The sequence below is a fragment of the Symsagittifera roscoffensis genome, chromosome 6 (assembly GCF_963678635.1).
Source record: "Symsagittifera roscoffensis chromosome 6, txSymRosc1.1, whole genome shotgun sequence".
NCBI lineage: Eukaryota > Metazoa > Xenacoelomorpha > Acoela > Convolutidae > Symsagittifera > Symsagittifera roscoffensis.
Genome location: NC_087067.1, coordinates 15,842,974 through 15,869,446, shown reverse-complemented (window position 1 = coordinate 15,869,446; position 26,473 = coordinate 15,842,974). Strand labels below are relative to the sequence as shown.

Sequence of the window (26,473 nt, the reverse complement as noted above, 5' to 3'; positions counted from 1 at the left end):
CTTAAATCCAGTTTTAATCATTCATTTGGTTCTCTTTCCGCCTTCTTAATTGTAGAGTAAATTTGCCCTTCTTTTAGCAAATTAAATTGAAATGAATTTAAAAAGCTTCAAAAAATCAAACAGCAAAAAGTCAAACTTTGCGAGATCAAATTTTAAAAAAAGATTTAAAAAATTGATAAACATATCACGACGTTCACTACGTTCACTGACAGTTACAAAAAAAAAAACAAATTACAGAAGACATTCATTTTGGTTGTTGAAATTGAGAAGTACTTGAAACCCGGCTTTACGTTTGTACGACCAACTGATGAAGAAAATATGAAATATTCTCAAAGTCGAGCTGAGCTAACCATAAGCAATGCGGCATGCAATCATTATCTGCATGACAAAAACTGCAATTAATTCTAAAATTGATTATTCACGTTGACCGAGATTATGTCCGAAATTAAATGTTGCTCAAAACGTTCTCTTAAAATTATAGCACATCTTTTGGTTATGATACAAAATTACTTTCTCCCAAAGATAGACATAATTGCTCATATCATAACAAGAACTCTGATGTGTCCGACTACCTTTAACGTATAAGCTTTATTTCGGCTAATAACAGACAACTTCTCAAAATCAGTTCTTCATTTTTTCTTTTACTTCATACCCAACAAACGGACATTTCAAAACGCTCAGAGCTCAATATATATATTTTTTGCAAATAATATCTTTATGATTGCTAAAAACACTCGATTCCAAAATGACTAGTTATAACAACAAAATTCGTCAAGAGAAAGTATCACCTCAAGCACAAGTAAATTGATCAATTTCTCGGGAAAGAAAAACAGTAACAAGAAGCAAGAAACATGAAACATCCTTAAACAAGAACAACTAAAGCACTTTTCATTCACAAGGGTCCGTGCAATTTCAACTTAAATTTGTTCTCTAGACAAGGATCCGTGCAATTTCAACCTGGGACTGTGTAGGTTGATAAAAAATAGTTTAAAAAAAATTAGTCGTAGGTTGATGAAAAAATGATGAAATTTGAGAAATGGCTCGAAAAAATACCTCAACACTCTCTGAAAAATTTCAAACATATTTAGAAAACATGAAAAGAGCCAAAGGAATAAAAACAAAAGAATAAAGACCATGAACAAATATTTTTCCAGACTCCTGTATTTTTGTTTTTCCTGTAAAAGTTCTGAAATTAATCTTCATTTGACAAAGCTGCTTAAACCTGTTTAAAGCGCTTACAGTCTAACTTATTTTTTGATTCTTAATTTTCCATCAGCAAAGGACTAAATCTCGGAAACTGTCATGCAATAAATGCCCTTTAAACTGTTAAAACTGACCGATTTTAATGTCTATTTCTTGCAAATACATGGATTAAGAATTCTGTTTAGCTGACCTCTCTTTTGCGCATTCGGTCCATCCCGCATGAATGAATCGCCCTTAAATTTTGGTTATAACATTTTGATTTCGAATTTGTGCATGTCAAAAAAGATATATTTAAGTAAAAATTACCCGAAATTACATGAAATGAATTTAATCAGTTTAAAATGGTTTTTATCTAGTTTTTCGATTGATGATTTTTTCCTTTCCCTTTTCCCTCTCCCTTCGTTACACCGCAAAACTGATGCTCATCCGAGATGGTACAGAGTCTAATTGATTTTATATAGACTATATTGAAACTTTCTCGGCTATCAAAAAATAAAGAAAATTGGAAATAACCTAAAAAGGTATCTTTTTTGATTAATTTTTTTTGTTGATGTTTGGCGTGCAGAGAATCTATGAGCGTCAAAAATGAATCATTAACTGATTTCTTCAACTATATGTTCCTTTGCTTCGCAAAATTGGGCCTAGAACGTTGATAATAAAAATAGTTTCTAAGAAATGTTGAAAAACTTTTGTTTGTCACTTTTTGTTTGTCAATTTTTGTTTGCAAAACTTTTGCATGATTCTTCTTTTCATAACGGCAGGAAACCTAACATTTGTAGAATTTGAATGGAAGTCCGTTCTTTCAAAAATTTACTGTAAAAAAAACTCATTGAGTGACAGTTGCTCTCTGTAGCTCTGATGAAGATTTCACTTGTGAAAACCCATTTGAAAACCCATTTCTAGACAATAAAGTCTTTTTTACCGTCCAAATCCGTTCTAATATTTTCTATGTTAATTTGCAAATCTGAATGTTCACCGTAAAAATAGGTTTTCTTGCGCTATATTATCTGCATAAAAATTGTTTCAAACTGATTTCAAAATCAATTTTGTCAGTGCGGGTAACTAAGCCCCATAACAGTGGTGAAGAAGAAGTATTTAGATTCACGCACGTATCTAATAGTCCACCGTGATTCAATTTTATAGAAAATATTATTTTTAATAAAAATCTATACAAAACGATTTCAATCTCAAGTTTGGCAGGTCGTGTAACTAAGCCCCATAACTGTGGGGCGAACTTCAACTTACCGGATTCCGACTTTGAACAAGAAATCATACATTTTTTGAATGCTTTTTTAGTGCAGATTCCAAATCTGACTTTAAGAAATGTGAAAAATATCAACAAAAAATTTATTCTTATTTTAACGTTATTTCAGATCTGCGCAAAGTTTTAAAAACGCTTCAATACCAAACAGTGCACATCGCTCACGGCACATAACACGACCACATAACTTGTCATCAGACAGTTTTTTGACTGATAGGCTCGACAAAGGCTGCTTTTGACGCAGGATCACTACTGAAGTTGTGGACTTTTCGTTCTATTCGACAAACTACATCATTGTTGAATTATAAAATTTTAAATAAGTAATCGAAACAGATACATAAAAGCGTAACTACTTGAACGCACGCAAGTCTGCACGTCTATACATACACGCGCGTTTACTTCTGCCTGGAACCCGTTTGCGCGTGCTTGCGTGCGTTCTTGTAGTTGCGCTTTTGTGTATTTGTTTCAATACTTATTTAAAATGTTAAAATTCAAGAACGATGTAATTCTTCGAATAGAATAAAAATTCATAACTACTCTTTCAATGCGTGTTTTAGTTGTTCACATGCCACTGACTAAATTCAATCACGATCATGCAGATTTTCACGTTTCAAGAAATCAACGGTATTTCAAATGAAATTTATTGCAGTTTGAAGGCGTGAAAATTTCTATAAAAAAATCTTATGGGTCCATTGCCTAAACTTTAGTTTTCACCAAATATTTTGGCAGGTTCAAACTCAGAGGGCTTCGGGGAGTCTTCTGATATTAAAAAAAAACGGTGAGATTCCGGGATCCGGTAAGTTGAACTTCGCTTAACTGTAGTAAGGAGGCAGTATTTAGATGCACATAACTAAATGGTCTACCATGAATAGATTTAATAAAATATATTATCTTTATAAAAATCAATTTAAACAATTCAATCTCAAGTTTTGCAGGTCGGGTAACTAAGCACCATAACTGTGATAAAGAGGAAGTCTTTAGGTCTTACGTAGATCTGAGCGGTGCATTACCGTTAAAATAAGCCCGTTATAAATATGATAGTTGGGTCCCTAAAATTAATAAGGGTCTCTGAAGAAGGTTTTACGTGCCTTAAAATTTTCAGAAAAATCACGGGAGCCACGGCCTCATAGTGATTAATTATCTATCAATCAGGTTTTCAAAAACCCTCGGTATGGAATCCACTTTTCATTTTTTCCCCGGGCTACAACTATCATAATGTACTATGCATGGATGAGAGCAAACTCAAACTGACCATGTTATGATCGTAGCTGCTTTCGGGGTGGAAGAACCTCGCGTGTTCTGCCGTTGGATTGCCCTCCTCGTCACAGATCTGTTTGCCCCCTGAGGTATGGAAGTGGGACCCGATAGTGCTTTTCCTCCTCTGCGGGTGGGGGATTAGTCCTGCAGCTACTGCCATGGCATGCTGCTGGGCCATCTGAGCTTGTCCGCTTGCTTGGATCAACCTAAACATGGCAAACAAATTTGAACTGAACTTGAAAAAGAAACCAAAGTACACAAAAAATCAAATTTGAGCGTTATTAATTTTTTCGTCTTTGCCTGACAAAAGAAAAAACCACGACCTAAATAAATGTCTTCACTGTCAATTTCGTTCAATGTCAGTTAAAAACGTTATTTAAAAAGTTTTGTTAAAAATATATACCTGTTTGTAAGAATCTACACACACACGGAATAAGCTGATATAATAAGTTTCTTAATTACACTCTTGATACAAAAATTTTATGACATCAGTTTTAGCCGATGGTTCACACATTTAGTTTTTATTGACTCTTCTGCGATGAAATCTTTGAAGTGTTGTTTTTGGACAAATCAATTAGATACTAAATCAGAGATTTGCAAGGCGTCTCAAATTACTTTGCTTTGAGTATATATCATAGATTTCTCTCATCTATAATGCGCGATTTAAGCAACACGCAAACATAATTTTATTGCTGTTATCTAGTTTCTTGGCAGAAAATTCTGATGGCAGAATTTTTTTAACATTGCTGCTTTTGGATTTCGATACATCTGTTTTTTTTTAAGGAAAGAGAATCTTGTTGTTCAATTGCGCAAAAATTAGCTTCCTACCCATACGATAACCGTGTAATTACCGCTCTCAAATCTCAAATCACAGTCGTTACCCTAGACAAGTTACACCTAACCTTTTTGGTAACCGTGTTAACTATATGACAGAGCTTACAGAAGCGCAGAATTACATCTCAGGTTGTACATGCAAGAAAACAACAAAAATTCGGAAGTTTTTTTCTGATTTTACGCTGAACAATTGATGACAAAGCTTTTCTCTTCCTCCCCGCACTGACAAACTTGAGATTGAAATTGATTTAAATCGTTTTGCATATATATAAAACACTAAGTAAAATTTGATAAACGGTAGTCCATTTAGATGCGTAATTCGATTTGATGTGCAGTCCATTAGATGCGTAATTCTACCAGAATGGATTTAAGGAAATTTGGGGGGGGGGGAATAGATTATACTGCCTAAAAACTATTTATATTGATTTTAAATGAAGTCCATCAAAATCTTAACAAAAATTAGCAAAACTATTTATTCATTTATTTATTTTTTCGTTTTCTTTCGAGACTTTCGAGAATTTTTCGAAAATCTCCCTCAAAACTAGAGAGCAAGAGCCAGCTCAGAGAAGTTTTTTTACCGCAAACTATTGAGTTTAAGGGCTTTTCTCTAAAATTTTGCAAATCTTAGGGTGCCCGCTGTAAAGAAAAGAAGAAACATGCAAAGATTTTGTCAAAGTTATTGGCACAATTTTGCCAGTCAAATGACATATAACTGAAAAACCAAATCACAAAAAAAAGTTTTGGTGCACAAAAATTACCAATAACTTTATATTTATAGTTTTTGAAGTCAAACATCAACATGAAGTCGAATTGTAAAGTATACGTGCCAATTTTATTTCCAATTTTATTTATTGTTGGTTATCTTGAATATAATTTTCTACGTAATCTGTTTTATCAGTATTATTTTCAACCCATTGAAATTGACGTTTAAGAATTTTTCATTTCAAACTATGTTTTTTTTGCTATATTATCTGTATAAAAGCGATTGCAATCCTTTTCTTGTCATTACGGTTCACCAAAAATTCAAGCACTTCAAAAATTCAACACTGTACAGAAATACAAATGAAGAACTTTTCTATACAAAAACATCATTTGAGAGAGCGCCATAAGACAAAATTAAGTTTTTTAAGTTGGATCTAAGCTACAGACGCCGCAATATGAAATTTTGCTGTTATAATATTGAAACAGGACTGATTAGCTCAGCAAATTCAATCCGGGTTTGCTTTGAAAAAATTAGTATTTAAAAATTGTGGCCTGATTTTTAGTAGTATGGCCCTATTTTACTATATAAAAACAAAGTTGAAACAGCTAGGTTCACCTAATTTTGTCACGGGAAATTTATCGTCTGAAAAATTTTGATTGCACAAAACAATACGCAACAGACAAAATTTTTCCTTTTTTCATGCATTTTTTGGGAGCATTATTTGAGCATAGAAGTGATTTCGCTACAAAAACGAATTTAAAACGGACAAGTTTTGGAAAAAAAAAATCATTAAACGCAAGTAAACAAAGAAATTAATGACTGACACTTTTTGATAAAACTAACTCAATTGGAGAAAACAGGATCAATAATAGATAAATTCTGGGAAATCTGAAAACTAAATTCCGCATTTAAAGCTAGAAGTCGATCACGTTTTTTTGTGGTCTGTAGACTTTTGCTGTTTGATGGCGAAGTTTGCCTTCCATTTAACAAAGGAATTGAATTGAGCTTTAAACAAAAACAAAAGTTGAAAGCATTTTTTTGATTTTCACTTTTTTCCCAGACACCATGCGTGGAATTTTATGTAACTTTAATAGTAATTTTCAGATAACCAACCCAGGTATGAAAGACAGTCAGAATTCAGTATCCAAAAATCTGAAAAACAAAAGCTTAAAATCAAGCTTGTTTAAGCTTGAAATCAAGCTTGTTAATGCAAATTCATTAAAACTTTGATTGAGAAAAAACCTCGTCTTTGCTCACTGATTTCTCGCGAGAGCCCTTGTTCTATTCTTATGATGTTTGGCCTTCTATTAGTCTGCTAATAGAAAAATCGTTCTAGAAAGATCTAGAATATTGTAGGTGTTATTCTAGCTGACCTTCTGGCTGCCCTGACTCTGGACTGCACTGACTGGGGACTGTGGTCGACTAGGAGGTCTGCCAGAAGTCCGTCAGCCTCACTCAACAACCCACTCCAGTCCCCGATCGCAATCGCCCCCTGGTACTCCTCAAACTAAAACAACGAGCACCACCACTGTTGAATGCAATCGGCAAATACTCGACAATCAAAAACTTTCTTCTGTATTTTTTACTTTATTTAGCAAACATTAATCTTATTTTTTGATAGCTTATCAATAATTTTGATCTCTTCGCACTTACTAAAAAGACAACAGTAATTTTTTTTCAAGAATTTTTTGTACAAGTTTTTAAAACACATTTTGAGCGAAAGTTGTGGTAATCAAAAAGAACGATAATGTGATGCCAAATAACCTCTTAAGAATTTTTTCGCGATACCAAAATCCAGACCAAATTCATAGCTCTTTGCCTTTCTATCGAGAGTTGTCGGAACAATAACCGCTGACACAAATATCAGCATCCCAATCAGCTTTTGATATATCAGTATCCCCTTAAACCTACACGGATTTTTGCGGTGGATAATAGTTTTCTTGAACTAATTGAATTTTTTTATTTAATGAAGGTGACAATGCAATGAATTTTCTATTTGGGAAGAAAGACGTATCGCTCGATCTCAAAAACTTATCTTTGAAAACATAATCCGCAGAATAATTACCTTATTTCCATTTTAAAAATCTTTTTTGTAGAATGAAAGTTAAAATCACCGTACATTACAGCTGCCCTTTTCAAAAATTCTAATGACCAAACGGATCTACTTAACAATCTCCCCCTTTCAAGAAAGGAGGATATTGGTAAGTATATTACTTGCAGCGAATTGTCGACCAATCAAAATGCAGCAAAATTCGAATTTGTATGCATTGTTGTAGTGCGAAATTACTGTTTTTATATACAGTACAACGCTTTAGTGCGAATTTACTATTTTTATTTACAGGGTTGGAGATTTTTAAGTAGATACAATACAATGGGGGGAAGGGCAAGATTGTTAAATAGATCTTGATACTGAACTTTTTAATGACCAATCTTTTTACAAGAAAATGAATATTTTAAGGAAATTTACTTTAAATCCTTTGAAACCCATCACAATTTTGCTACGCGTCAGCAAAAGTAGGCTAATTTCTATTAAAATGTGTCAGTGACTCGAGAAATAAAAACAATCAGCTTTTGAACCTCAATAATCTAATCTATAAAAAACTTAGAGAGCTTCTGAATTACCAGAACTTGTGAATGCAGAAATTGGTAGGACAAATACTCGTAACAAGAGACAATTCGTCACAAGGCTTTGGCAATAGAATACGTTTGCTCCGCTTCACTCCGCTACGCTTACATCCGGCATGAGAGGAATACTGCGCATGAATCGGTGTTCCCCGCTTAATCTACTGTTACGAATTGTCACTTACTACGAATTGTCGCCTGTTATGAATTGTGGCCTGTTACAAATTGTCAACGGCATTGGCATAAATCCTTTTAACTTAAGAACTTTGAAAATGTCAAAAAAGCCATCGTAGCCAGAAACCTTAACCTCGAAAAAGTTTCATTAAGAGTGAGAAAATATTTCATGCAAGCTTCCGGTTGTTCTTGAATATAGTTTATTTGTATTAAATTCACAGCATAGCCAACAGAAGATTGATAAAGTGTAAAAGCGTGAAAGAACTGAAAAAATCTGTTGAAAAAGTCTGAAAAAATTTAAACTTAAAAATTTAGAAGCTAAATTTTATCGCGTTGAAGCTCTTCGAACTTTAAATTCTGTTTATGATCAGCAATTTTTCATGGAGTTGGGCCATTTAGAAAAGACCGGAAAAAATGAGTTTTTTTTCTATTCCGCTGCAAATTCAGAAGTTAAAGTCCATGAAAAAACGAGAACTCACTGAAGTTTTTCGAGACCTTTTCAGTTTTTTGGTTTGATAGTGGAAACAGCCCTACTTAATAGGAAAAACTATCTGAGTTTCGCAAAAATTATAACTCAAACTGCGTTAGGTAAATTTAAGACTAAAATACTATATATGTGAAATCACTGTTTTTTTATACTTAAAAAAACAACACGTCAACTTCAACGAAAATTCTTAATCAGAATTGTTTGCGATTGGTATTTTTTAAAAAGTTATCCCATAGAGAAAAAACTGAATTTTCCGTGATAAAAATAAAGTCCATGTGTGAAACTAGAAATCACTCACGTTTTTTGCTTATTTTACTCTTTTGCTGTTTATTAACAAAGAAAATGAACCAAACTTAAAAAAATCTGAAAATCAAATTGAAGAAAAAATCAAATTTGAGCATTAAACAATTTTAAGATTTTTTGCTAAATGAAACAATCACAAACTATTTAAAAGTTTATCATTCATTGAATTAAAAAGTGAAAAGTCAAACCACAAAAAAAATCAAGCTCAAGCCTGATAAAATGCTGAGAACTTTTTCCGGAGAAAAATCGAACAAAATTCACCACGACCCATATAAGAAAAACAATCACTTTGCTTCGTATTATTTACTTCGCTAAATCGCATCGTAAGATAAACAAATACTAAAAATCTCAAATTCTAAAAATTCCGTCCAGGGCAACAACTAGAGGAGTCCTCGGCTAGTGACTTGCCCCTGTGGTGTTCGATTTTTGCATCACTTGCTGTACTGTAATCTCAAAAATGAACTGAAACTCAAAATGCTTAAGTTTTTTTTTACGAAATCAAACCCACTTTCCTACACATCAGTTGCTCTTTCGTTTTTGCAGAGAGAAAATTTTGCGGGAAAGTTTTTTGAATGGTTCAAGGATCTGATCGGTTTGATCGGAAAGTAAAGAAACTTATGAAGAAGTAGGATCCATACCTGAGCAAACCCTACCCGCTAGCTGAGCATCGGAAAAATCGGGTTATAAGGCAAACCGCATTCAGTTTCAAGCGTTAATAATCCAGTATAATATGATTTTAGTACCAGTCTTACAAAAATTGAGAAAAATTTGATTTTCATCATTTAATAATTGAATCTAATCTTCATTTTTGAAATCAAATATAATCAATTATAATGATTATAATCGATTAATTTTGTCCGAATTTCCAACTTATTTGTTTTGCAGAAAAACCCAATTATAATCGAATAAAATTTATTATAATCCGTTTGTTTCCCCATTTTGTCTTCGACCTTCCACCTGTATTGCTTATATTTTATGCTTTTCGTAGACCTTGGCTTATGTAAAAAATAGAAAAAATTGTTTTAACAGTTTTTAAATCAGTTCAAATTTATAAAGTTTTTTTCATTTCTTCTTGATTATAGTTGTTTCATGATGCACATTTTAATTTTTTTGACCAGCAACACATTAGCACATTGCTTTAGTTTCATGATTTATATAGAAGAGTTATATTTCACCTACCGTGAAACTAAGGTACGTATCTTTCAACTAATATAAAGGGATCTCTATTAAACTTTTGTTTCGTGGTAAAACTTTGTGTTCAGGTGAAGCCAAGAGTGAAATGACATCTCTAGAGATTTTTGAAAAAAAAATTATAATCTAATATAATAGATTATAATTGATTATAAGATTTCGAGAAATTATAATAGATTTTAATTGATTATGAGGTGTTGAGAGATTATAAGAGATTGTAAGAGATTTTCGGAAAAGTTATAATCAATTATAATTGATTATAATTTATTATAATGTCACGAAAATTGTTTTCATTATAATGAATTGTAAAGCGCTTAAACATGTAAATCTGGCGCTTATAGTTGATTATAATTTTGATAAAAGTACAATTATAATTGTAAAATATAATCGATTATTTTCCCTCTCTTTTTACTGAGTGCGGGAAAGACTGGTGTCTGTAAAACAACTTGTATTTAAAGTTGTATTTATAGTTACCAACAATCAAAAACTGCGTTTTTGTGAGATAATGCTTCTGAATTCAAAATCAAATTTAAGAAATGATTTTTGCAGATCGACTGTTTTGCGGCGGCAATTTGTGTAATTTATGTGATACCCCAATACAAAAAGCTTACCAATTGAAAGTAAAAAACATTTTGAAAACAAAAATTTAAAAACCTCAAATGCCTAATTAAAAATGAGCAATATATATTTTTTAATGAACCTGTCAAAAAGGCTTTTATAAAGGTCTTTAAATAAACAAAAACTTGACGGAGAACCGTAAAACAATATTAAAGTGAAAGGAGTTTTGTTTGCCGCAAATATATAAAAAGCGAAATAAAATAGGCGGAGCGGGACTTCTAAAAAGCTGAATGGAGCTTTCCCTCCTCCCTCGACGCCTGTGACTAATTAAACAAAATATCCAAATTCTAAACATTTTGCTGCCCAAGTAAAATCTGCGATCTAATTTCAAAAAAATAATATAATGGTGTTTGCAGTGGTGTGATAACTTCGATTGAGTTGCTTTCATCTTAAAATTCCTTTCAAGTAAAATGAATTATACCGAGCCACATTTTTAACAGCCACATTTAGAATAATAATTGTTTTTTTTTATTAGTAAACATGTTTTTTTTGTGGTTTTCACAATAAGCGTAATAAAACCATAGTTATATATTGTTTCAGATTTGTTGCCTTTTCCTGCGAGAAGGACATTTTCATTCTAAATAGTTTCAACTTTATGCTATTTTTCTCGTGAAGTAAACATAAAAAAAACAATGACAAAAATAATAAATGAAATTAATTAATTAACTTTTGTAAAAAAAAAAAAAAGGGCGTAGAATCCCAAGAATCTACACTAAAACACATATTTTAGTTTTAATTAAAAGCATTTTGCCCTGGAGTACCTCATTTTCTGTATTGCTTCACTCTATGCCACTAGTTGCAGCCACGGGTCACAAAAGTGCGCTTTTAGTTTTCACGCGATGCCGTTTTGACTACAATTAATTGAAACTCAAGAATGAATTTGGCAGATGATGGGTGTAACAGTTATTAGAATGGGGGCTAGGTCTATTACCAGACCACAATGCAATAATTCAATTAAGATAAGTGTAAATTAGTGGAAGATTCGAAAAGGAAGCGATTAAAACAAACAAAATTTTGCCGAGAAACCGTGAAAACATTGTCTTTAACCAGACTAAATGGCGTCAATACATCCGTCAATCAAATTTTTTATCTAGTCTGGTAAAAGGTCCATGTTAAAAGTTTTCTGGTAAAAGGTCGGTCCCCATTAGAATGGGTGGCGTCCCGGGTGCCGGACATCAAGCCGACGGGACTTCAAGCCGAATCGTAAAATTAGGGACTTCAAGCCAAACATTTTCTCATTAAGTCATGAAATAAGATTAATTTGAACACTTTTCTGAAGATTTTCTCATTTTCATGATCTTTAGTCGGTATTTATCAGCTTTTTCATAAAATTTAAACCTCCAAATGATGTTTAGGAAAGTTGAAAAATAAAACACGGCTAAAGGCAAATTTCTTGTTTATAATTTATGCATTTCAAAAACCGGCTGATATTATTAACGGATGTCAATCCTAAGTGATTCATTGTCATAAATAACGCTTATTATGGACTAAACTAGCGTAAAATTTTGAAAAGCAACGTTGAGAGATGAAAAAATATTGATTTGAGGTGCTTGTAAAGTTTAATTTTCGGCCTGAAGTCCCTTCGATTTGAAGTCCCGTCGGCTTGTTGTCCTAGACCCTGGCGTCCCTCATGCTTAAAGGACCAAATGCTTGAAATTAATTTAAGCTTACTTTCAGCCAATCAGAATTGAGTAATCAAAATCTCAAGTAAATCGCGAAAATCTCAAAGAAAGAAAATAAAACAGGCCATTAGTGTTAAAATTGACCGATTAGATAATAAGCAGATGAGTCTTACTATTTTGACCTCATTAATTTTGATGATATTATCTGAATAGTATTGCGGTTGTAACCCGCAATTTGAAGTATTTTTGATTATTTTCCACTGATTTAATACATTTTCTAATCATATTGACTTCGATTTTGTGAGAAAAGCATTTAGCCAATAGAAACGCTTAGCGATTTTGATTGGTTGAAATTTTTCAAGCATTCGGTCCTTCAAGCATGAGAACCCTCACCATTAGAATGTAGCCATCCGCACTGAAATCTAATGGATAAAAAATGATAGCTTTATGCTGTATGTATGTATGTATATTTGTTTGTATGAATGTATGTATGTATGCATAAATGTATGTTATGTATATATGGAGGTATGTATGCATATATGTATGTATGTATGTATGTATGTATGTATGTATGTATGTATGGAGGTATGTATGCATATATGTATGTATGTATGTATGTATGCACGTATGTATGTATGTATGTATGTATGTATGTATGAATGTATGTACGTATGTATGTATGTATGTATGTATGTATTTTTGAGATACTTTCATTCCTTTTGAAAATACCCCCGGAATAAGCAGATATTTTTACTTTATAAAGGGTGCATTCGTCTCATCAAAAGTTTCACCCATTTCATTCTTCCAGAGAGTCAAACTGTTTTGCAACTTCGTTTTTAATGTATTTGCTTTCAGTGTTTTTATCAAACGGCGAATGAATATAGAAAACAGACAGAAAATTTCTAGAGACTCAATTTGAGAAAGCTGAATCGAAGGGAAATTTTTTGGTCTGCTGGAAATTCTGAAAAAAAAACTATTTTTAGGTAGAGTTATTCACGGTGTTAACACGATTTGCAGTTTCATAATTGTGGAGCACGATTTGCATTAATTATAGAAAGATGAAATTGAATTGAATTCTCGCAAAAGTCAATGATCACTGCAAAAAATCTATTTGAGCAATTTTTTAAGGCTTTTTTCCAAAAAAAAAACAAATCAACACGACTTATACTAGTGTCTCTGACACTTATAAACAGGTTGCTTTTTTTTCGCTGAAAAAAAAAGATTACATGCTTTTCTCAATCAAATTTTAAATTGTACGAATAACGTATTGCAAGAAAAATTGGTAGAAAAAAGCGGGAAAACAGTCCAAAGAAAGAGTGCAATTAAATTAAAAACATCCTGGGTTAAAGATTAAAAAAATCAAAAACTAATCTATGGGTAAATCGAAAATGAGTGCATTTAGTGAACCAACGTTCCAAAAAATAACTAGACCTGCAAACCGACAAATGATTAGGTTCTGTAGCCGAAAAAAAAATTATACAGATGGTTTTCCTTTAATTAGAAAATTGCAATTAATTTTGCTGAGTGCATCAATGAAGTATTTTTTTTGTTTTATTTTTCTGACTTTTTTATGAGAAGACTTCTGTCGCGTTGTACAAATCTAAGTCTTCAACTCAAGTGATTAGGTTTTTTAATGATTCAAAAATCAATCATTTAAAGTTTCTGGTTGACTTTAATTATGATTTAAAGGAGAAAGATGCTGATTTGAACAAGCCAGGCAAAGTGAGTATTTCAACTTTGTGTTTTTCAACAAATTTTATCGAAATGGGTTGACATTAGACAAAAATAGACGAGAACAAAAATTGCTTTGACATTTTCCGGAAATCTAATGGTTAGTTATATCCACAACTTTTTTCGAAAAGGGTCTTTTTTATTTCCCTTTTTAGTCAATCGAAAACTAACTTAAAGCTACCAGGTCAATTGCCGAGAAAATTTAGCCACTTAGGTAGCCCAACAAAGTTTACATATGGTCTAATCTCCAAAAGTTTGTGGTACGCTTCCAAAACTAATTGTAAATAAAAACCGTATCTTATTTTTTGATTTTTCTTAGAATAAAGTTGTAAGATAGGAATTTTTTCTACAAAAATGTCTGAAATTTTTCCTTGAAAAGTTTTTTATCACCAATTCTCCGCTGTACAAAAATTTGCAGGCCAATTTTAACAATTCACCCAATACGGTTGCTGAAATAAACACTATATTGTCACTGTTACTATTTTTTGGTAAAAATTTTCTCAATTATACCTGAAACTCATACCTGAAAACTATATGGCATGATTCATGAAAAAATGATGTTTTTGTTGTCTCCTAAATATTGTCAACACATACATTAAAAGCAAAATTTGAAAACTTTTACATGCAAAATCCTCTCTTTGGTACTACTTTAAGATTTCAAAGTTTGGCTGATCGACCTTGAAAATTTTGTACAGGCGCCTTCTACGCCAGTGAATACTAATTTTGAGGGAAAGCACGCGGTTTTCCAAAATACTGCCTAAAAACACCTTTTTGCCTATTTTTTATCAAAAGATAACTTGGACAAAAAAGTTTTGAACGTTTTTAAAAATAAAATCCGCCACCTCCCCCCCCCCCCCCCCCCCCCCCCGTCGAGAAAACCTTAGACCTTCTTGAAAAACTGAACCTCGTTAAAGTATATCGGTTTTTTGGCAATTGAACCAATTGAATTATACAAACCTGGTGAACATAGTTTTGTTTCTCGATTTATGCAGATAAATTAATAAACTTAATTGTTTGTCAAACAAACGCTGACTCAAAATAAAAAATAACCCACTCAATTTATTTACAGTCAGGTAACCAAAATTGATAATTCTGTATCAATAAAAGCATATTAACCGTGTATCTAAAACAAGGAAAAACGATAACAACAATCAACAGTTTAAAGTTTCTTTTACTAAGAGGTTGGATGGTCTTTGTGTAGCAAATTCAGTCTGTCTATCTGTTATACAGGAAATTTGAATTGTGAGCTATATATGTGTATTGTTTTTATCATTTTTATTTTTAGAAAAAAAAACAATATAGACCAAACTGGAAATTCTGCTGCGGCATAAACAGTTTAATTAAAAAGAAGACAAACATTTCCTGTAATGAAAGCAAAATTTAATCAGAAACTAACAGAAAAACGAGATTCATTAAATCAAGTGGAAATCAAATTTAGGGTTAATAAAACCTTTTAGCTTTAATTAAACGCCCCTAAAAGGCAAATGAATCCCTTCTGGGCGCTTGAAGGTGGAGTCATTTTCCCCCAGCTACGTGCACGTAAAGTTAAGGACAATACGGGAGCAGATGCAGATCTAGGATTTTCTCGAGGGGGGTAATATATTTTCGAAGCTTTTTATTGATTTTCGAAGCTTTTCCAGAACACTATAAAATCCTTATTTTGCTATGAGTTTCTTACCGCAAGCGAGTTAAACGTACAGTCCATGCTGCTTATTGAAATGTTTAAAAATACCGGCGCCAAAACCGCCTTTAGAAAAATTTAAAGGTCGATATAGTCATAGAGTATAGTTAAAGTCAAACAATAGATGGCGTAAAATTGCAACAGAATGTGTCCCATTGAGTGGTCAGGGGGTCGAAATTCTGAGGGAAAAGGGCCTAAACCCATCCACATGCGCTACTGTCTGTTATCAAAGAATCTTTCGATGACACATGTTTTGATCAACCAAAACTGAAAATATTTTGAGTGGACCTAAAAAAAACATTTACAAAATTTGAGGAGAGAAAAGAGCCCCAAAACCTTAAACCTACGGCAAAAATAATATGATGAAGGTTTTAAGGTTTTTTTATGGTGAAGCATAGACGTACGAACAGTCTATGCTTTCGTTTCATAAAGCACAAATTTGCATTGAAAAAAAAATAGAAAAGAAAAGAAAGTTAAACTTAATGTCAAACTCAACTTCAAAACTTTTCCTGACAAAACGAATCGTGCACTATACCAAAAATTTGATGAGTTCTGTTCCTCATCACTTAAAAATACACATTCTGAATAGTTGAAAAATCGGACTTTTCGTTCATACTTAAAATCAGGGGCGGATCTAGGATTTTCTCGAGGGGGGGGGGGATTTTCAAAGAAAAAAATCGAAATTTTGACGACCTTTTTTTTTTTAGGTCGACCAAATTGATTTTTCGAGCCCTCCTAAAGCACTGTTTTGCCCCTATTTTCGCAAAATTTTGTGCGCCGCAGGCAAATTTTTGAAAAAACAGTCAAAAAAGCAGTTTTTGAGCACTTTTTGAAAAATTTTGACAAAAAATCGCGTTTTTTTGGCGCGCGCTCCCCCTCAAAGTTAGTATATATTGGCGCCAAAGGCGCCTTTAGAAAAACGTTAGGGTCGGTCGGCCAAAAATGGATTTCTAAAAAAGTACGACCCTGCTTAAAAGTCCGCTTAAAAAACAGTTGCATTAGAAAAAAAGGAAGACTGAACTAAAAAGCGTATGTCTTTTTAAAAAAAGTTACTTGTCCCAAAAAATTTTAAATATTTTCTAGTAAAATTATAAAATTCTTTGATTCCATTTGAAAGTTCTCCAATTAATCAAACTGTTTTCTTACTACTGTTGTTTTATCACTCTGAACTGAAATGAATTTGGCGATAAATCAAAATCAATCGCCGGTTATTTTTTGGGTCGATATATCCAGTTTTTGGATGATAGGATAACATAAAATTTGTTGATTCATCGGCTAAGAAAAAATATAGCCAAAAAACGCATGTGATAAAAATTTCTACTTTTTCAGGCCAACTGAAGACTTGCCGAAAACGAAGAAAACTTTAATTTTTGGAACCAAAAATAGTTAGTATTTTTTTACCTGGCATATTTTGAAAATTATTTCATTTGCATTTCTGCTATACATTTTCGTTTTCAAAATTATTATTTCTAGTAGACACTTTTCTGAAAAAAAATTACCGAACAAACAACAACCTGAGTAACATTTATTAATTCAATAAAATAAAATATGGTCAGTTATTATCGAAGAACATTGAATAAAATTCTGCGTATACGATCTGTTGCTGAAGCATGCCAATTTTGAAAAAAAAGTTCGAAGAGAAATTTTAATTTTGTTTTTACAATTTTGATATTTAGAAAAAAAACTTAGAATCCTTTTTGAAAATAAAAAACAATCAGTTTTTTCTCATTCGTTGGCAAATTTGTTATGAGAAAGCATCACCCCTTTTCATTTGGCACAAATGTGGTACGCTCTGCCCCTCACACACTTCTCCCCTTTTAGAATTACTCCCCTTTTAATATTTTGCGCATTTATTACGGAACTTAACATGTGTTAGTTTTTAAACGAGTGAGGGGTGAAACGTGCCACTAAGTTTAAGGGGATCGAAATTTGCAGCGGGAAAAATGTGATGTAGACCATTTGGCGCATGAGTTGTTTGAGAATTTTTGCAACTATTCAAAAAACAATCATTTCAAAACTCACAAAGTTCTCACTAATATTCAGAATTTTTCGTGAAGTTGTTTAAAACAGATTTTACAAAACGTTCTGAACCGGATGTTGACTGTTCAAAATGATCGTTTTTAACTCTAAAATTTTTCGTTTTTCCAAACATTTACCATGTTTTGTCATTGATAATGAACTGAGGTTAGCTCATTATGGGTGGATAAGCAACTTAGTATGACCTAAAACATCTATAAAGAAGTTGTAATACACTTTCAGTCCGTTTTTGAAAGATTGTATAACCTCTGAAAAAAGTGAATAGCACCAAAAAAAATCCCAAACGTATTTTGGAAACAAAATAGCCACTGAAGGGGCTTCAATATGATGTACTATTTGAGCCTAACTGATGTTTTTTTAAAAAAGCTGATGATTTTGCGTAAAAAAAACCCAACAAATTCGTGAAAACGGATTCTACCTTACAAACGTGTATTTTGATCACGATGTGGGCGTAAAGTATAAAAGAGAGAAACAGCAGAATCGTAAAATTTTGCTTCAATCATAATACTTCATAGAACAAAATATTCTTTTTTGGAAACTTTTGTATCAACTCCATAGTTTTCTGGCCTTTTTAAAGGACTGTCTCTTTTATCTGAAATCATATTTTTGAAATGGCATTAAATCGAATGAATGGTCAAAAAGAAGAGATTTTCAGGATAATAGCACCTGGAATTTTTTTTGTCAAATGGCAAAAATGGTCCTGCTCATTGAAGCTGAAAAAAATGAACCATATCCCGAACAAAAATTAACAGCAAAAATGAACTTGTTTTTTGATGAAACAAGAGAACGCAAATAGATAAATTGATAATGAAAAGATAAACTTGTAAGCTGAGTGATCGTGGTTGAAACGCGTTTACCAGATAATGTAAACAACCAAATCAATCTTGAATTTTAAGCGATTATAAGCAAAAGCCGATGGTATGTTATTATTTGTCTTGGAAAAAAATCCTATCATGTTTTGTAAGCCTAATTCCAAACATGCAGTCTTGTTTACAAAATAGGTAATCGGATTTCCAATTTAGTATAAACACTATAACTTCAATTAATGAAAACAAAAGATTGGCTACAGGGTTCGAGGAAACCTATATATAACGCATCATTAATTTCCTATGGCTTTTGGCAGTGCTTTTGTCTGGGTTTAATAAAAATCGAGCAAAAAATTGACCAAATTTTTCTCCGAAACCAATCGATACTGTTTTATAGCGAGGCAGAGTAATAAACGAGCCATATCATATCTTTTTATATTAGTTTCTACGTTGTTAAGTAAGGAAAAACGATCGGCTGTAGATTTAAAAAAGAAAATCCCACAAATTGCTGTAACCCCATGCTTTAGGGTGGCTTGGCATATTGGCTGATATTTGCCCTTATTTTCATAAATGTTCACTAATTGTTATTGTGAAGTTTCCAAAAATCAGTTTTATATGAAACCGGAAAAAGATTAAAACCGCAATATTTTTCTTCCTTTTCATCTTTGTCTTATTTTTCTAAAATAAAGCTCATTTAAGATAAAACTCTCAACCTTAGTCCCCTTTAGTAAAGCCTGATGAAACAAAAAACAGGAGAAAACAAAAAATTTTTTACCGTAGGAACAAGCTCATTAAACAGACAGAACAATTTTTTCCAAGTTTTTTTGCTTAAAAACTTTTTTTAGCTAAATTTCCTATTTCATTCCCTCTTTGTCCTTCTAGCTAATTTAACATCTTTCAAACTCCCAAAAAATTGCAAAAAATTTCAGAAGTTATAAATACTTTTGGGCTAATTATCAGTCGAAAGGTCAAAGTAAAAAATTTTTGGAACAAATTTACAGCGCCAAAGACTAAAAAAAGGGCTGCTTATGAAGTTCACAAGTTATATTTGGAAAAAAAGCCAATAAACAATTGAAAAATGTTTATAAACACGGTTGAGAAAAAGCAGTCAAATTACGATAAGTGACTTCTTTAAGGGAAGGAAATAAGTTTTGATCCACTAATTTTTTTACGGAAGTTTAATTTTTTGAGCTTTGAAGACGGTGCTCGGTTATTTACATTTTGTGGGCTGTGTTCTTCACACTAAGAAAACTTAATTAAAATTGGCGTTTTTTTCGCGGAGCTTGAAATTGAAAGACTCGAGGTTCGAAATTAAAATTATTTTGCCTGCATTTATTATTCCTAAAACTACAGTGGATACAAAATCGCCAATTTGGGTGAACATTGCTTGCCATAAATTACTTTTTTTGAATTGTTGCGGCGAATGATTTCGATTTAACCGAATTAAAATTAAATTGAGGCCGAGTAAATCTTAGAGAAAAAATTTTTTGGTCGGTTTTGAGGGAATGGAGATATCAATAACCGCAAGCAAACTTTCAATCCGTTAGCATTGAAATTCTTAATAAGAGTTGAAATGCAACATTATGATTAAGCCTATATTGTGGAGCCATTTTTGAGAAACTGTAACTAAATTGAGCTGATACAAATTGACCGGAATCATGAAACAAGACAATATTAGATGGGAAAACAAAGTAGAGCGCAAAATACGAAACAAAGCCGATAGACAGTTAGAAATATGTCAGTTGGCAATGTGTAAGAGACTGAAAAAAACGTACCAGGCCAAACTGTGCATTGGATAGGCGCGCAATTGGGCGGTTTTCGCTCTTGAAGTTTTTGTGGTCTTGGCGCTCAATTATGTGTAACGCAAAGTTTGTCAGCACATTAGTTTTATCGCGGATAATGCAATAGCGAAAATAGCTATTTGTTCCGAATTCCACAACTGTAAGAGGGTTTGGCAATTGTTCACAAAATCCGCTCACAATTTGCAGATTCCGCTTACATTTTGCAGATTCCCCTAACAGTTGCGGATTCCGCGACAGCGTAACTTTACTACAGAGACATATTATGATTTAAATTTGAATTACACAAAGTGTTTCGGAGTCCGCAAGTTTTAATGCGGATTTGCCAAATTATGTTGCGGATTCCTTAAATTCACCTGTATATGGACCAACTTTGAGCAATACAGTGTTTTAGCCTTTTGTTCGTTCGTGGCATCCACAACTGCAAAGAAAATCAAAGAAAGCAAGCAGCAAGCAAAGTTTTTGACTAGCAATGATAGCAAAAAATGCTAGCAATGTGTTTCGATAGCTAAGAAAGCTAGTAATGAGATTGCAACAAATCTGTTTTTGGCCTTTTGAAGAATTCACATAGAGCACAGTTTGGCCTCGTTATGAAACGATGGACTGTTTTTGTTATTTTTCCACTTTTCAAAGAAAACAATCAGGGCATCAAAACTATTCGAGCTTTAAAAATAAAGTATGATAGTTAATTTCTGCTGAAGTTAAACTAAATTGAATCAAAAAAATTGTTAGGTAACATTTTTTTTCCGCTGGAAAATTTGAAAATTTACGTGTTTTACAAAATTAAAAAATGTTCTAGTTTCTTTTCCCATTTCTTTTTCCTGTATTGTTTTTCGTAAATGGAGAGCTGAGTTTGTTTTCATTTCTGTATTCATTGAAACATCCAAAAAATTTACCAAGAAAAAAACAGCACAACGTAATTTAATTGTTTACACAGCGCGTTTAACAAATGGTAAAAAAAGCTGAAGTTTTAAGGACAACGAACCATCTACAATAGCTTCAATTACATCAAATCAAAAGACACAAATACGATAAAACTGTTTTCTCCCCGTGGGTTTGTCATTGATAACAGTTAGAGGAATCAAAATAGTAGTTGCAAACAATTTGTTTATGCAAATTATTGAAGATTGTTTTCTTTTAATTTTTCATCAAATACTGAATTTTCAAACAAAGCCACTATATAAATAAAACGGGGAGCAAATCCTATGAAACCGAACAAAATTAGATTGAAAATTTTGAAAACGTTTAAAAAGTCCAACTAAAGCTCTTTCATGTTCAAAACTGAATTATGATAAGTTTGCAAGCTTAAGCAAACTTGGTCACTAGTCCAGTTTTTTCGATGAAAAATCAGAAAATTTCATTCATGACAAATTCAATCAATTGTTCAGGGCGTTTTGTTATACTGATAATTCAGTATATTTCATTATTTAACGATCACTGATCTTGAACGCACGCTGAAGGCGTTACGGCCAGTTACAAAGCGCCGTATGAGAACTTTGCTGGTTTTTATCCTAGTAATCATTTGTCAGTGAATTGAACTAAACTGTTTATGTTTTCAAAGAGGAAACAATTTCATTTTAACCATCTGCATATAGAATCTCTTTTTTGCAGTTTATTCATATGAATAATCTAAATTGCTAATGAAATCCTATTTGTGTTGTTAACTCTCTGTTAAATTGTATATAAAAAATGGACAGGTCCTAATACTGAACCTTGGTGCACTCCGCACGTTTAAGTTCTAATACTGTAATCTTGATAGTCAAAAACTACGAATTGTTTTCGATCAGACAGTTTCGATGCTTAGCAGCATGGTAATTTTGATACTGATATCTGATATCTATGCAACTAGCTGAGAATGTTTCGACCATATTCTTTTAAGAAAAAACTTTTTTCATGTTCTTCAAATTAGCCTCGTTTTCAAAGGATGTTGTGACTGGAGAAATACAAGATCAAGTAGAGAACTAACGGTTTGTATATGATCATCAAAGTGTTTTTCGAAAATTGAATATCAAACAAAAAATTTTACAAAAATTATTTTTTTTCTTCAATTTTTTTTCAAATTTCAAGGTTGAAAGGGCTCTAAAATGATATATCAATCAACTTTCTCTGACTATTTTTTGTGGTAGCTGTCTTTGCCTGGAAAACAAAAAAACTACAAGATATCCGAATACAAACATCCCCCTCAAGACATCCCCCCCCCCCCCCATTCACAATAGTCGGACCAAGCACTTTACCTCGCACGCAGAATTTGTAACAAATTTGTAGTATAATGGACTAATTGACAGTATCGAACGCTTTTGATGGATCTAAAAAGATGCAATATGCCTATCTTTGCAATATAAAAGGCTTGCAATTTTTGCTCCAACTGTAATGACTGATTTTTTTTACAATTGACAAATTTGGAGTATTTTCTCAAAAATTTAGACCAGAATAGTTAAAAGAGAAATATGGCGTTACTTGGAACAAATTGCTTTACTGCCGCTTTTGTGATTGGGATATCTTTCGCATATTTTAGAGTGTTTAGAAATGTTGTTCATGACAAAATGTCATAAAAGATTTCACATACAGGTTGGCATACTAAAGGCATGATATTTTTTTCTAAAATTCGATCCTTTACTTCTATTTTTAGACTAAAGAAAACAACGCTTTAATTGATAACTACCCTCGTAAAATAGTTCTGAAGTTCAGCGTGTTGACTAGGTTTTAAGTTTTTTTCCGAATCAAATGCTGCCAATTTAGCAGTCAGAATAATAGTAAACTTGATTGACCATGAGAAAAATATCAAGAAAAAGCACCAAAAATATGTTAGTATATGTTAATACTTACAGCTTCAACATCGCTTTATATACTACTGTGGACATAACTTGTTACAATAAAATTTCCGAATTTGGACGACTAACCGAAGTTCTTGGTGTGTAGAAAGATGGAAGCGAAACTCTCCGAGATGGTCTGCGGCTCTGTCGCCGGGTCGAAATCGACATACGCGACGATTGAAGCGAGTTTTTGTTCGCCGTCAAGGCAGGTACACTCCCGGTAGGATTCGATCTCGATCTCCTGCTCAGAGGAATGGACCAGATCGACCCTATGCTTGATAACCGTCGCCGTGTTTCGGCACTCGGGTTTAGAAACTCGACGAAACTCGGGAGCCGACTTTTTCTTCGTTTTGGCGACTTGTCTCCTCTCATTTCATCTCCGAGAGTCGTGCCACTTCTGCGCCCTCGACTTCCCGATCGATTCCTCGAGGAGTCCCGGCAAAGTCTTTTTCCTCTCGGAGTTCCCTCCAGATTGTTTTCGAGGTAAGTGATGAAAATGTCACTTCCGATTATGGCCCCGTAGCAAATCACAATTTGAAGAAATTGCGGAAGGTAGCTGAGAAAAGTGGAAGCTCTGCAGAATGTCAGAGCTGAAACAAAAATGAATTTCAATCAGTTACAACCTTTTTTTCTCTTTTCTCTGAGTGTCTGAAAAACAATAACGCTTTGTTCAAAAATCTTGTTCCAGAAAGGGCATTGTTATTTAACAAAACAATCTGCACTTAAAAATAATTAAATAGAGATTTTTGGTAATTAAATTTTTGAAAGAAAATATGTTATAAATGAAAAAAATGGGAAAATTAAAAAAACTTTTAAAATTGATCTTCTTGGATCAAAGTTTTTTAAAGATCGAAAACTGCTACTTCCACAGTATTTGCAACCGTTTCCTCAAAATGATCTATTTAAGTTGGACTTCGAACATATTAGTGCTTGAGCGCAAGAACCAGATGAAAATTGCCAAAGACTTTTGTTAACTTCTGCCATGCAATTTTCAGCCAAATATACGTTTACTGCAGCCTAATTTTTCTGACAAATATCCTTGAGACTTCATTTGAGCAAAAAATCGAAGTTTGAAATAACTTTGCTCAATTGAGTTTATTAATACCGGCGTGCCTTCAGTTGTTATTAAGTGAATCTTTACGCGTTCTGCATCAACCGGGTTAAATGTGACATTCGTTAATTTATTTTGTTTTACAATGAATATGATCTAAATATTGGAAACTATTTTTTTATTTTAAGTAAGCTGCATAAGCTGTGTGAACTAATTAAAAACTCAAGAGCTTTCGGATGCAAAAAAAAACAATTTGTCCATTATTGAAAAAAAAAAACTTTCTATGTTTACTTTTTTCGGTTTTCCTTTTATGTATAATAAAGTTACATTGCTCAAATTATGATATTTTTTTGAAATTTTTTTTGAGAAAGGTCTGAACTGGTTATAAACAAATAAATTTTGTTTTAAAAAGTTAGTTGAGCCACTTGATTTAAAACTTGCCATAAAGTTTTCGTAAGCATTAAAAACACAAACATAACTGAATTTTTAGTGTACAAAAAACAAAATATTTTCCGAAAAAAAGAAAAAAGCAACACGACTCATATAGGTACAGGGGCTGATCTAGGATTTTCTTGAGGGGGGGGCGGATTTTCAAAAAAAAATCGAAAGTTTTGACGACCTTTATTTTTTTTTAGGTCGACCAAATTGATTTTTCGAGCTCTCCCAAAGCACTGTTTTGACCCTATTGACACTGTTTTGACCCGATAAATTTTTAAAAAACAGTCAAAAAAGCCGTTTTTGGGCACTTTTAGAAAAATTTTGACAAAAAAATCGCATTTTTTTTGGCGCGCGCTCCCCCTCAAAGTTAGTATATATTGGCGCCAAAGGCGCCTTTAGAAAAATTTTAGGGTCGGTCGGCCAAAAATGGATTTCTGAAAAAGTATCAAAGGGGGGACCCTTTGGGTCGGCAGGGGGTCGAATCCCTGAGGGGAAGGGGCGTCCGCCCCCCCCCCCCCTAAATCCCCTAAATCCGCCCCTGTATAGGTATATTCACTGTATCATTGACCCTTAAAAATTGCAACAAAAATTGACTGGCAAATTAATAACACGTTTCTTGAAAAAGTGTTCACGTGTTTACGAAACTTTTTGCCCCTGATATAGTGAGTTCAACATAATATTGCTGAATTTTATCGATGAGTATGACAATTATGTTGTTTAATTTATTTCTCTCATCACCGATTTCAGCATAATTATTCTACGACCGTTATAGAATCCAACAATCTAATAATGGATATCTTGAGCTCTTGAACTCAACTATTTTTTTTTGTAAAATTCGCTTCACAGCCAAACTTATGTCTCTAAGAACAATATTGCGAGTGCGCACAGTTTTGATGAGGACTTTTCTTTTTGCAAAATTGCACGATCCGGCACAAATAAAATTCAGGGTTGACGTGGGAGTTCCGCCTGGAAGCTTGACGTGAGAGTTTTCAAGGCAATGCTTGTTCGGTCAAATTTTTTCCCTCAACATGAGAAAATTTGACAAAAATACAAAAAAGTTACAAATTTGAGGCCAAAAACCGAGGATCGAGGTACAAGCTTTATGCTCAGTTTCTACAAACCGTGCTGCATTTCGATTTAGAACCCAAATTAATTATATTTGGCCATGCATATATGTATCTATGTATCTTTGAAATTCTGTATTTATGTGAGCTGTATGTATGTATCCATCTAACCATGATTCTTTTTAACTATGCCTCTGTGTATCTACTTGCACTATGTATCTTCGTAGAGAAGTATCTATGTATCTAGACATCTTTGCCTGTAAGTAACTATTTGTCTATATATCTAGGAACCTATGTATACATGTATCTATGTTACTACGCATATAGGTAGTATTGCATCCTTGTATTTTTGTATCTATGTTTCTCTATGTAGTTGAGTATCTATGTATTGATTTAAAGTTGTATCCATGGTCGTTGTATCCATGCATTTAATTTTTTGTATAACTAAGTATAATTGTAGTTATGTACCTGAGTGAAAACATATCTATATATCTGTTTGTTCATATAAGTAGGTTTCTAAGCATTCTAAGTATATATGTGCGTTTTTGCAGTTTATGTATCTATGCTTCAGTATCTACGTATCTATGTATCTTGGTCATATCTACTTTGCAACTATGTCTCTATGGGTTAAATATCAGTATCTAGACAACCGCGTATTCAGACTGGTCAGTATTTAGACAAATAATGTTTCAACCAATCAGAATTGAGACAAAGAAGAAATTAATAAAAAATTATTATTTTTTTTGGATTAATTATGTCTTTTCTCGTTTCTCATTGG

At 32.8% G+C, this 26,473-nt stretch overlaps 1 protein-coding gene across 9 annotated transcripts in view; it reads right to left on the bottom strand.

Moving 5' to 3' along the window:
- Positions 1-26,473, bottom strand: part of LOC134847911 (cGMP-inhibited 3',5'-cyclic phosphodiesterase 3A-like) — a 109,226-nt gene that overhangs the window by 57,177 nt on the left and 25,576 nt on the right. For all 9 annotated transcript variants that reach the window (XM_063865189.1, XM_063865187.1, XM_063865188.1 and 6 more), the window contains 3 exons: positions 23,230-23,732; positions 6,632-6,765; positions 3,717-3,927 (listed from right to left, as the gene is read on the bottom strand). In XM_063865189.1, the coding sequence (XP_063721259.1) occupies positions 3,717-3,927; positions 6,632-6,765; positions 23,230-23,732 (848 nt within the window). The remainder of the gene's footprint in view (positions 1-3,716; positions 3,928-6,631; positions 6,766-23,229; positions 23,733-26,473) is intronic.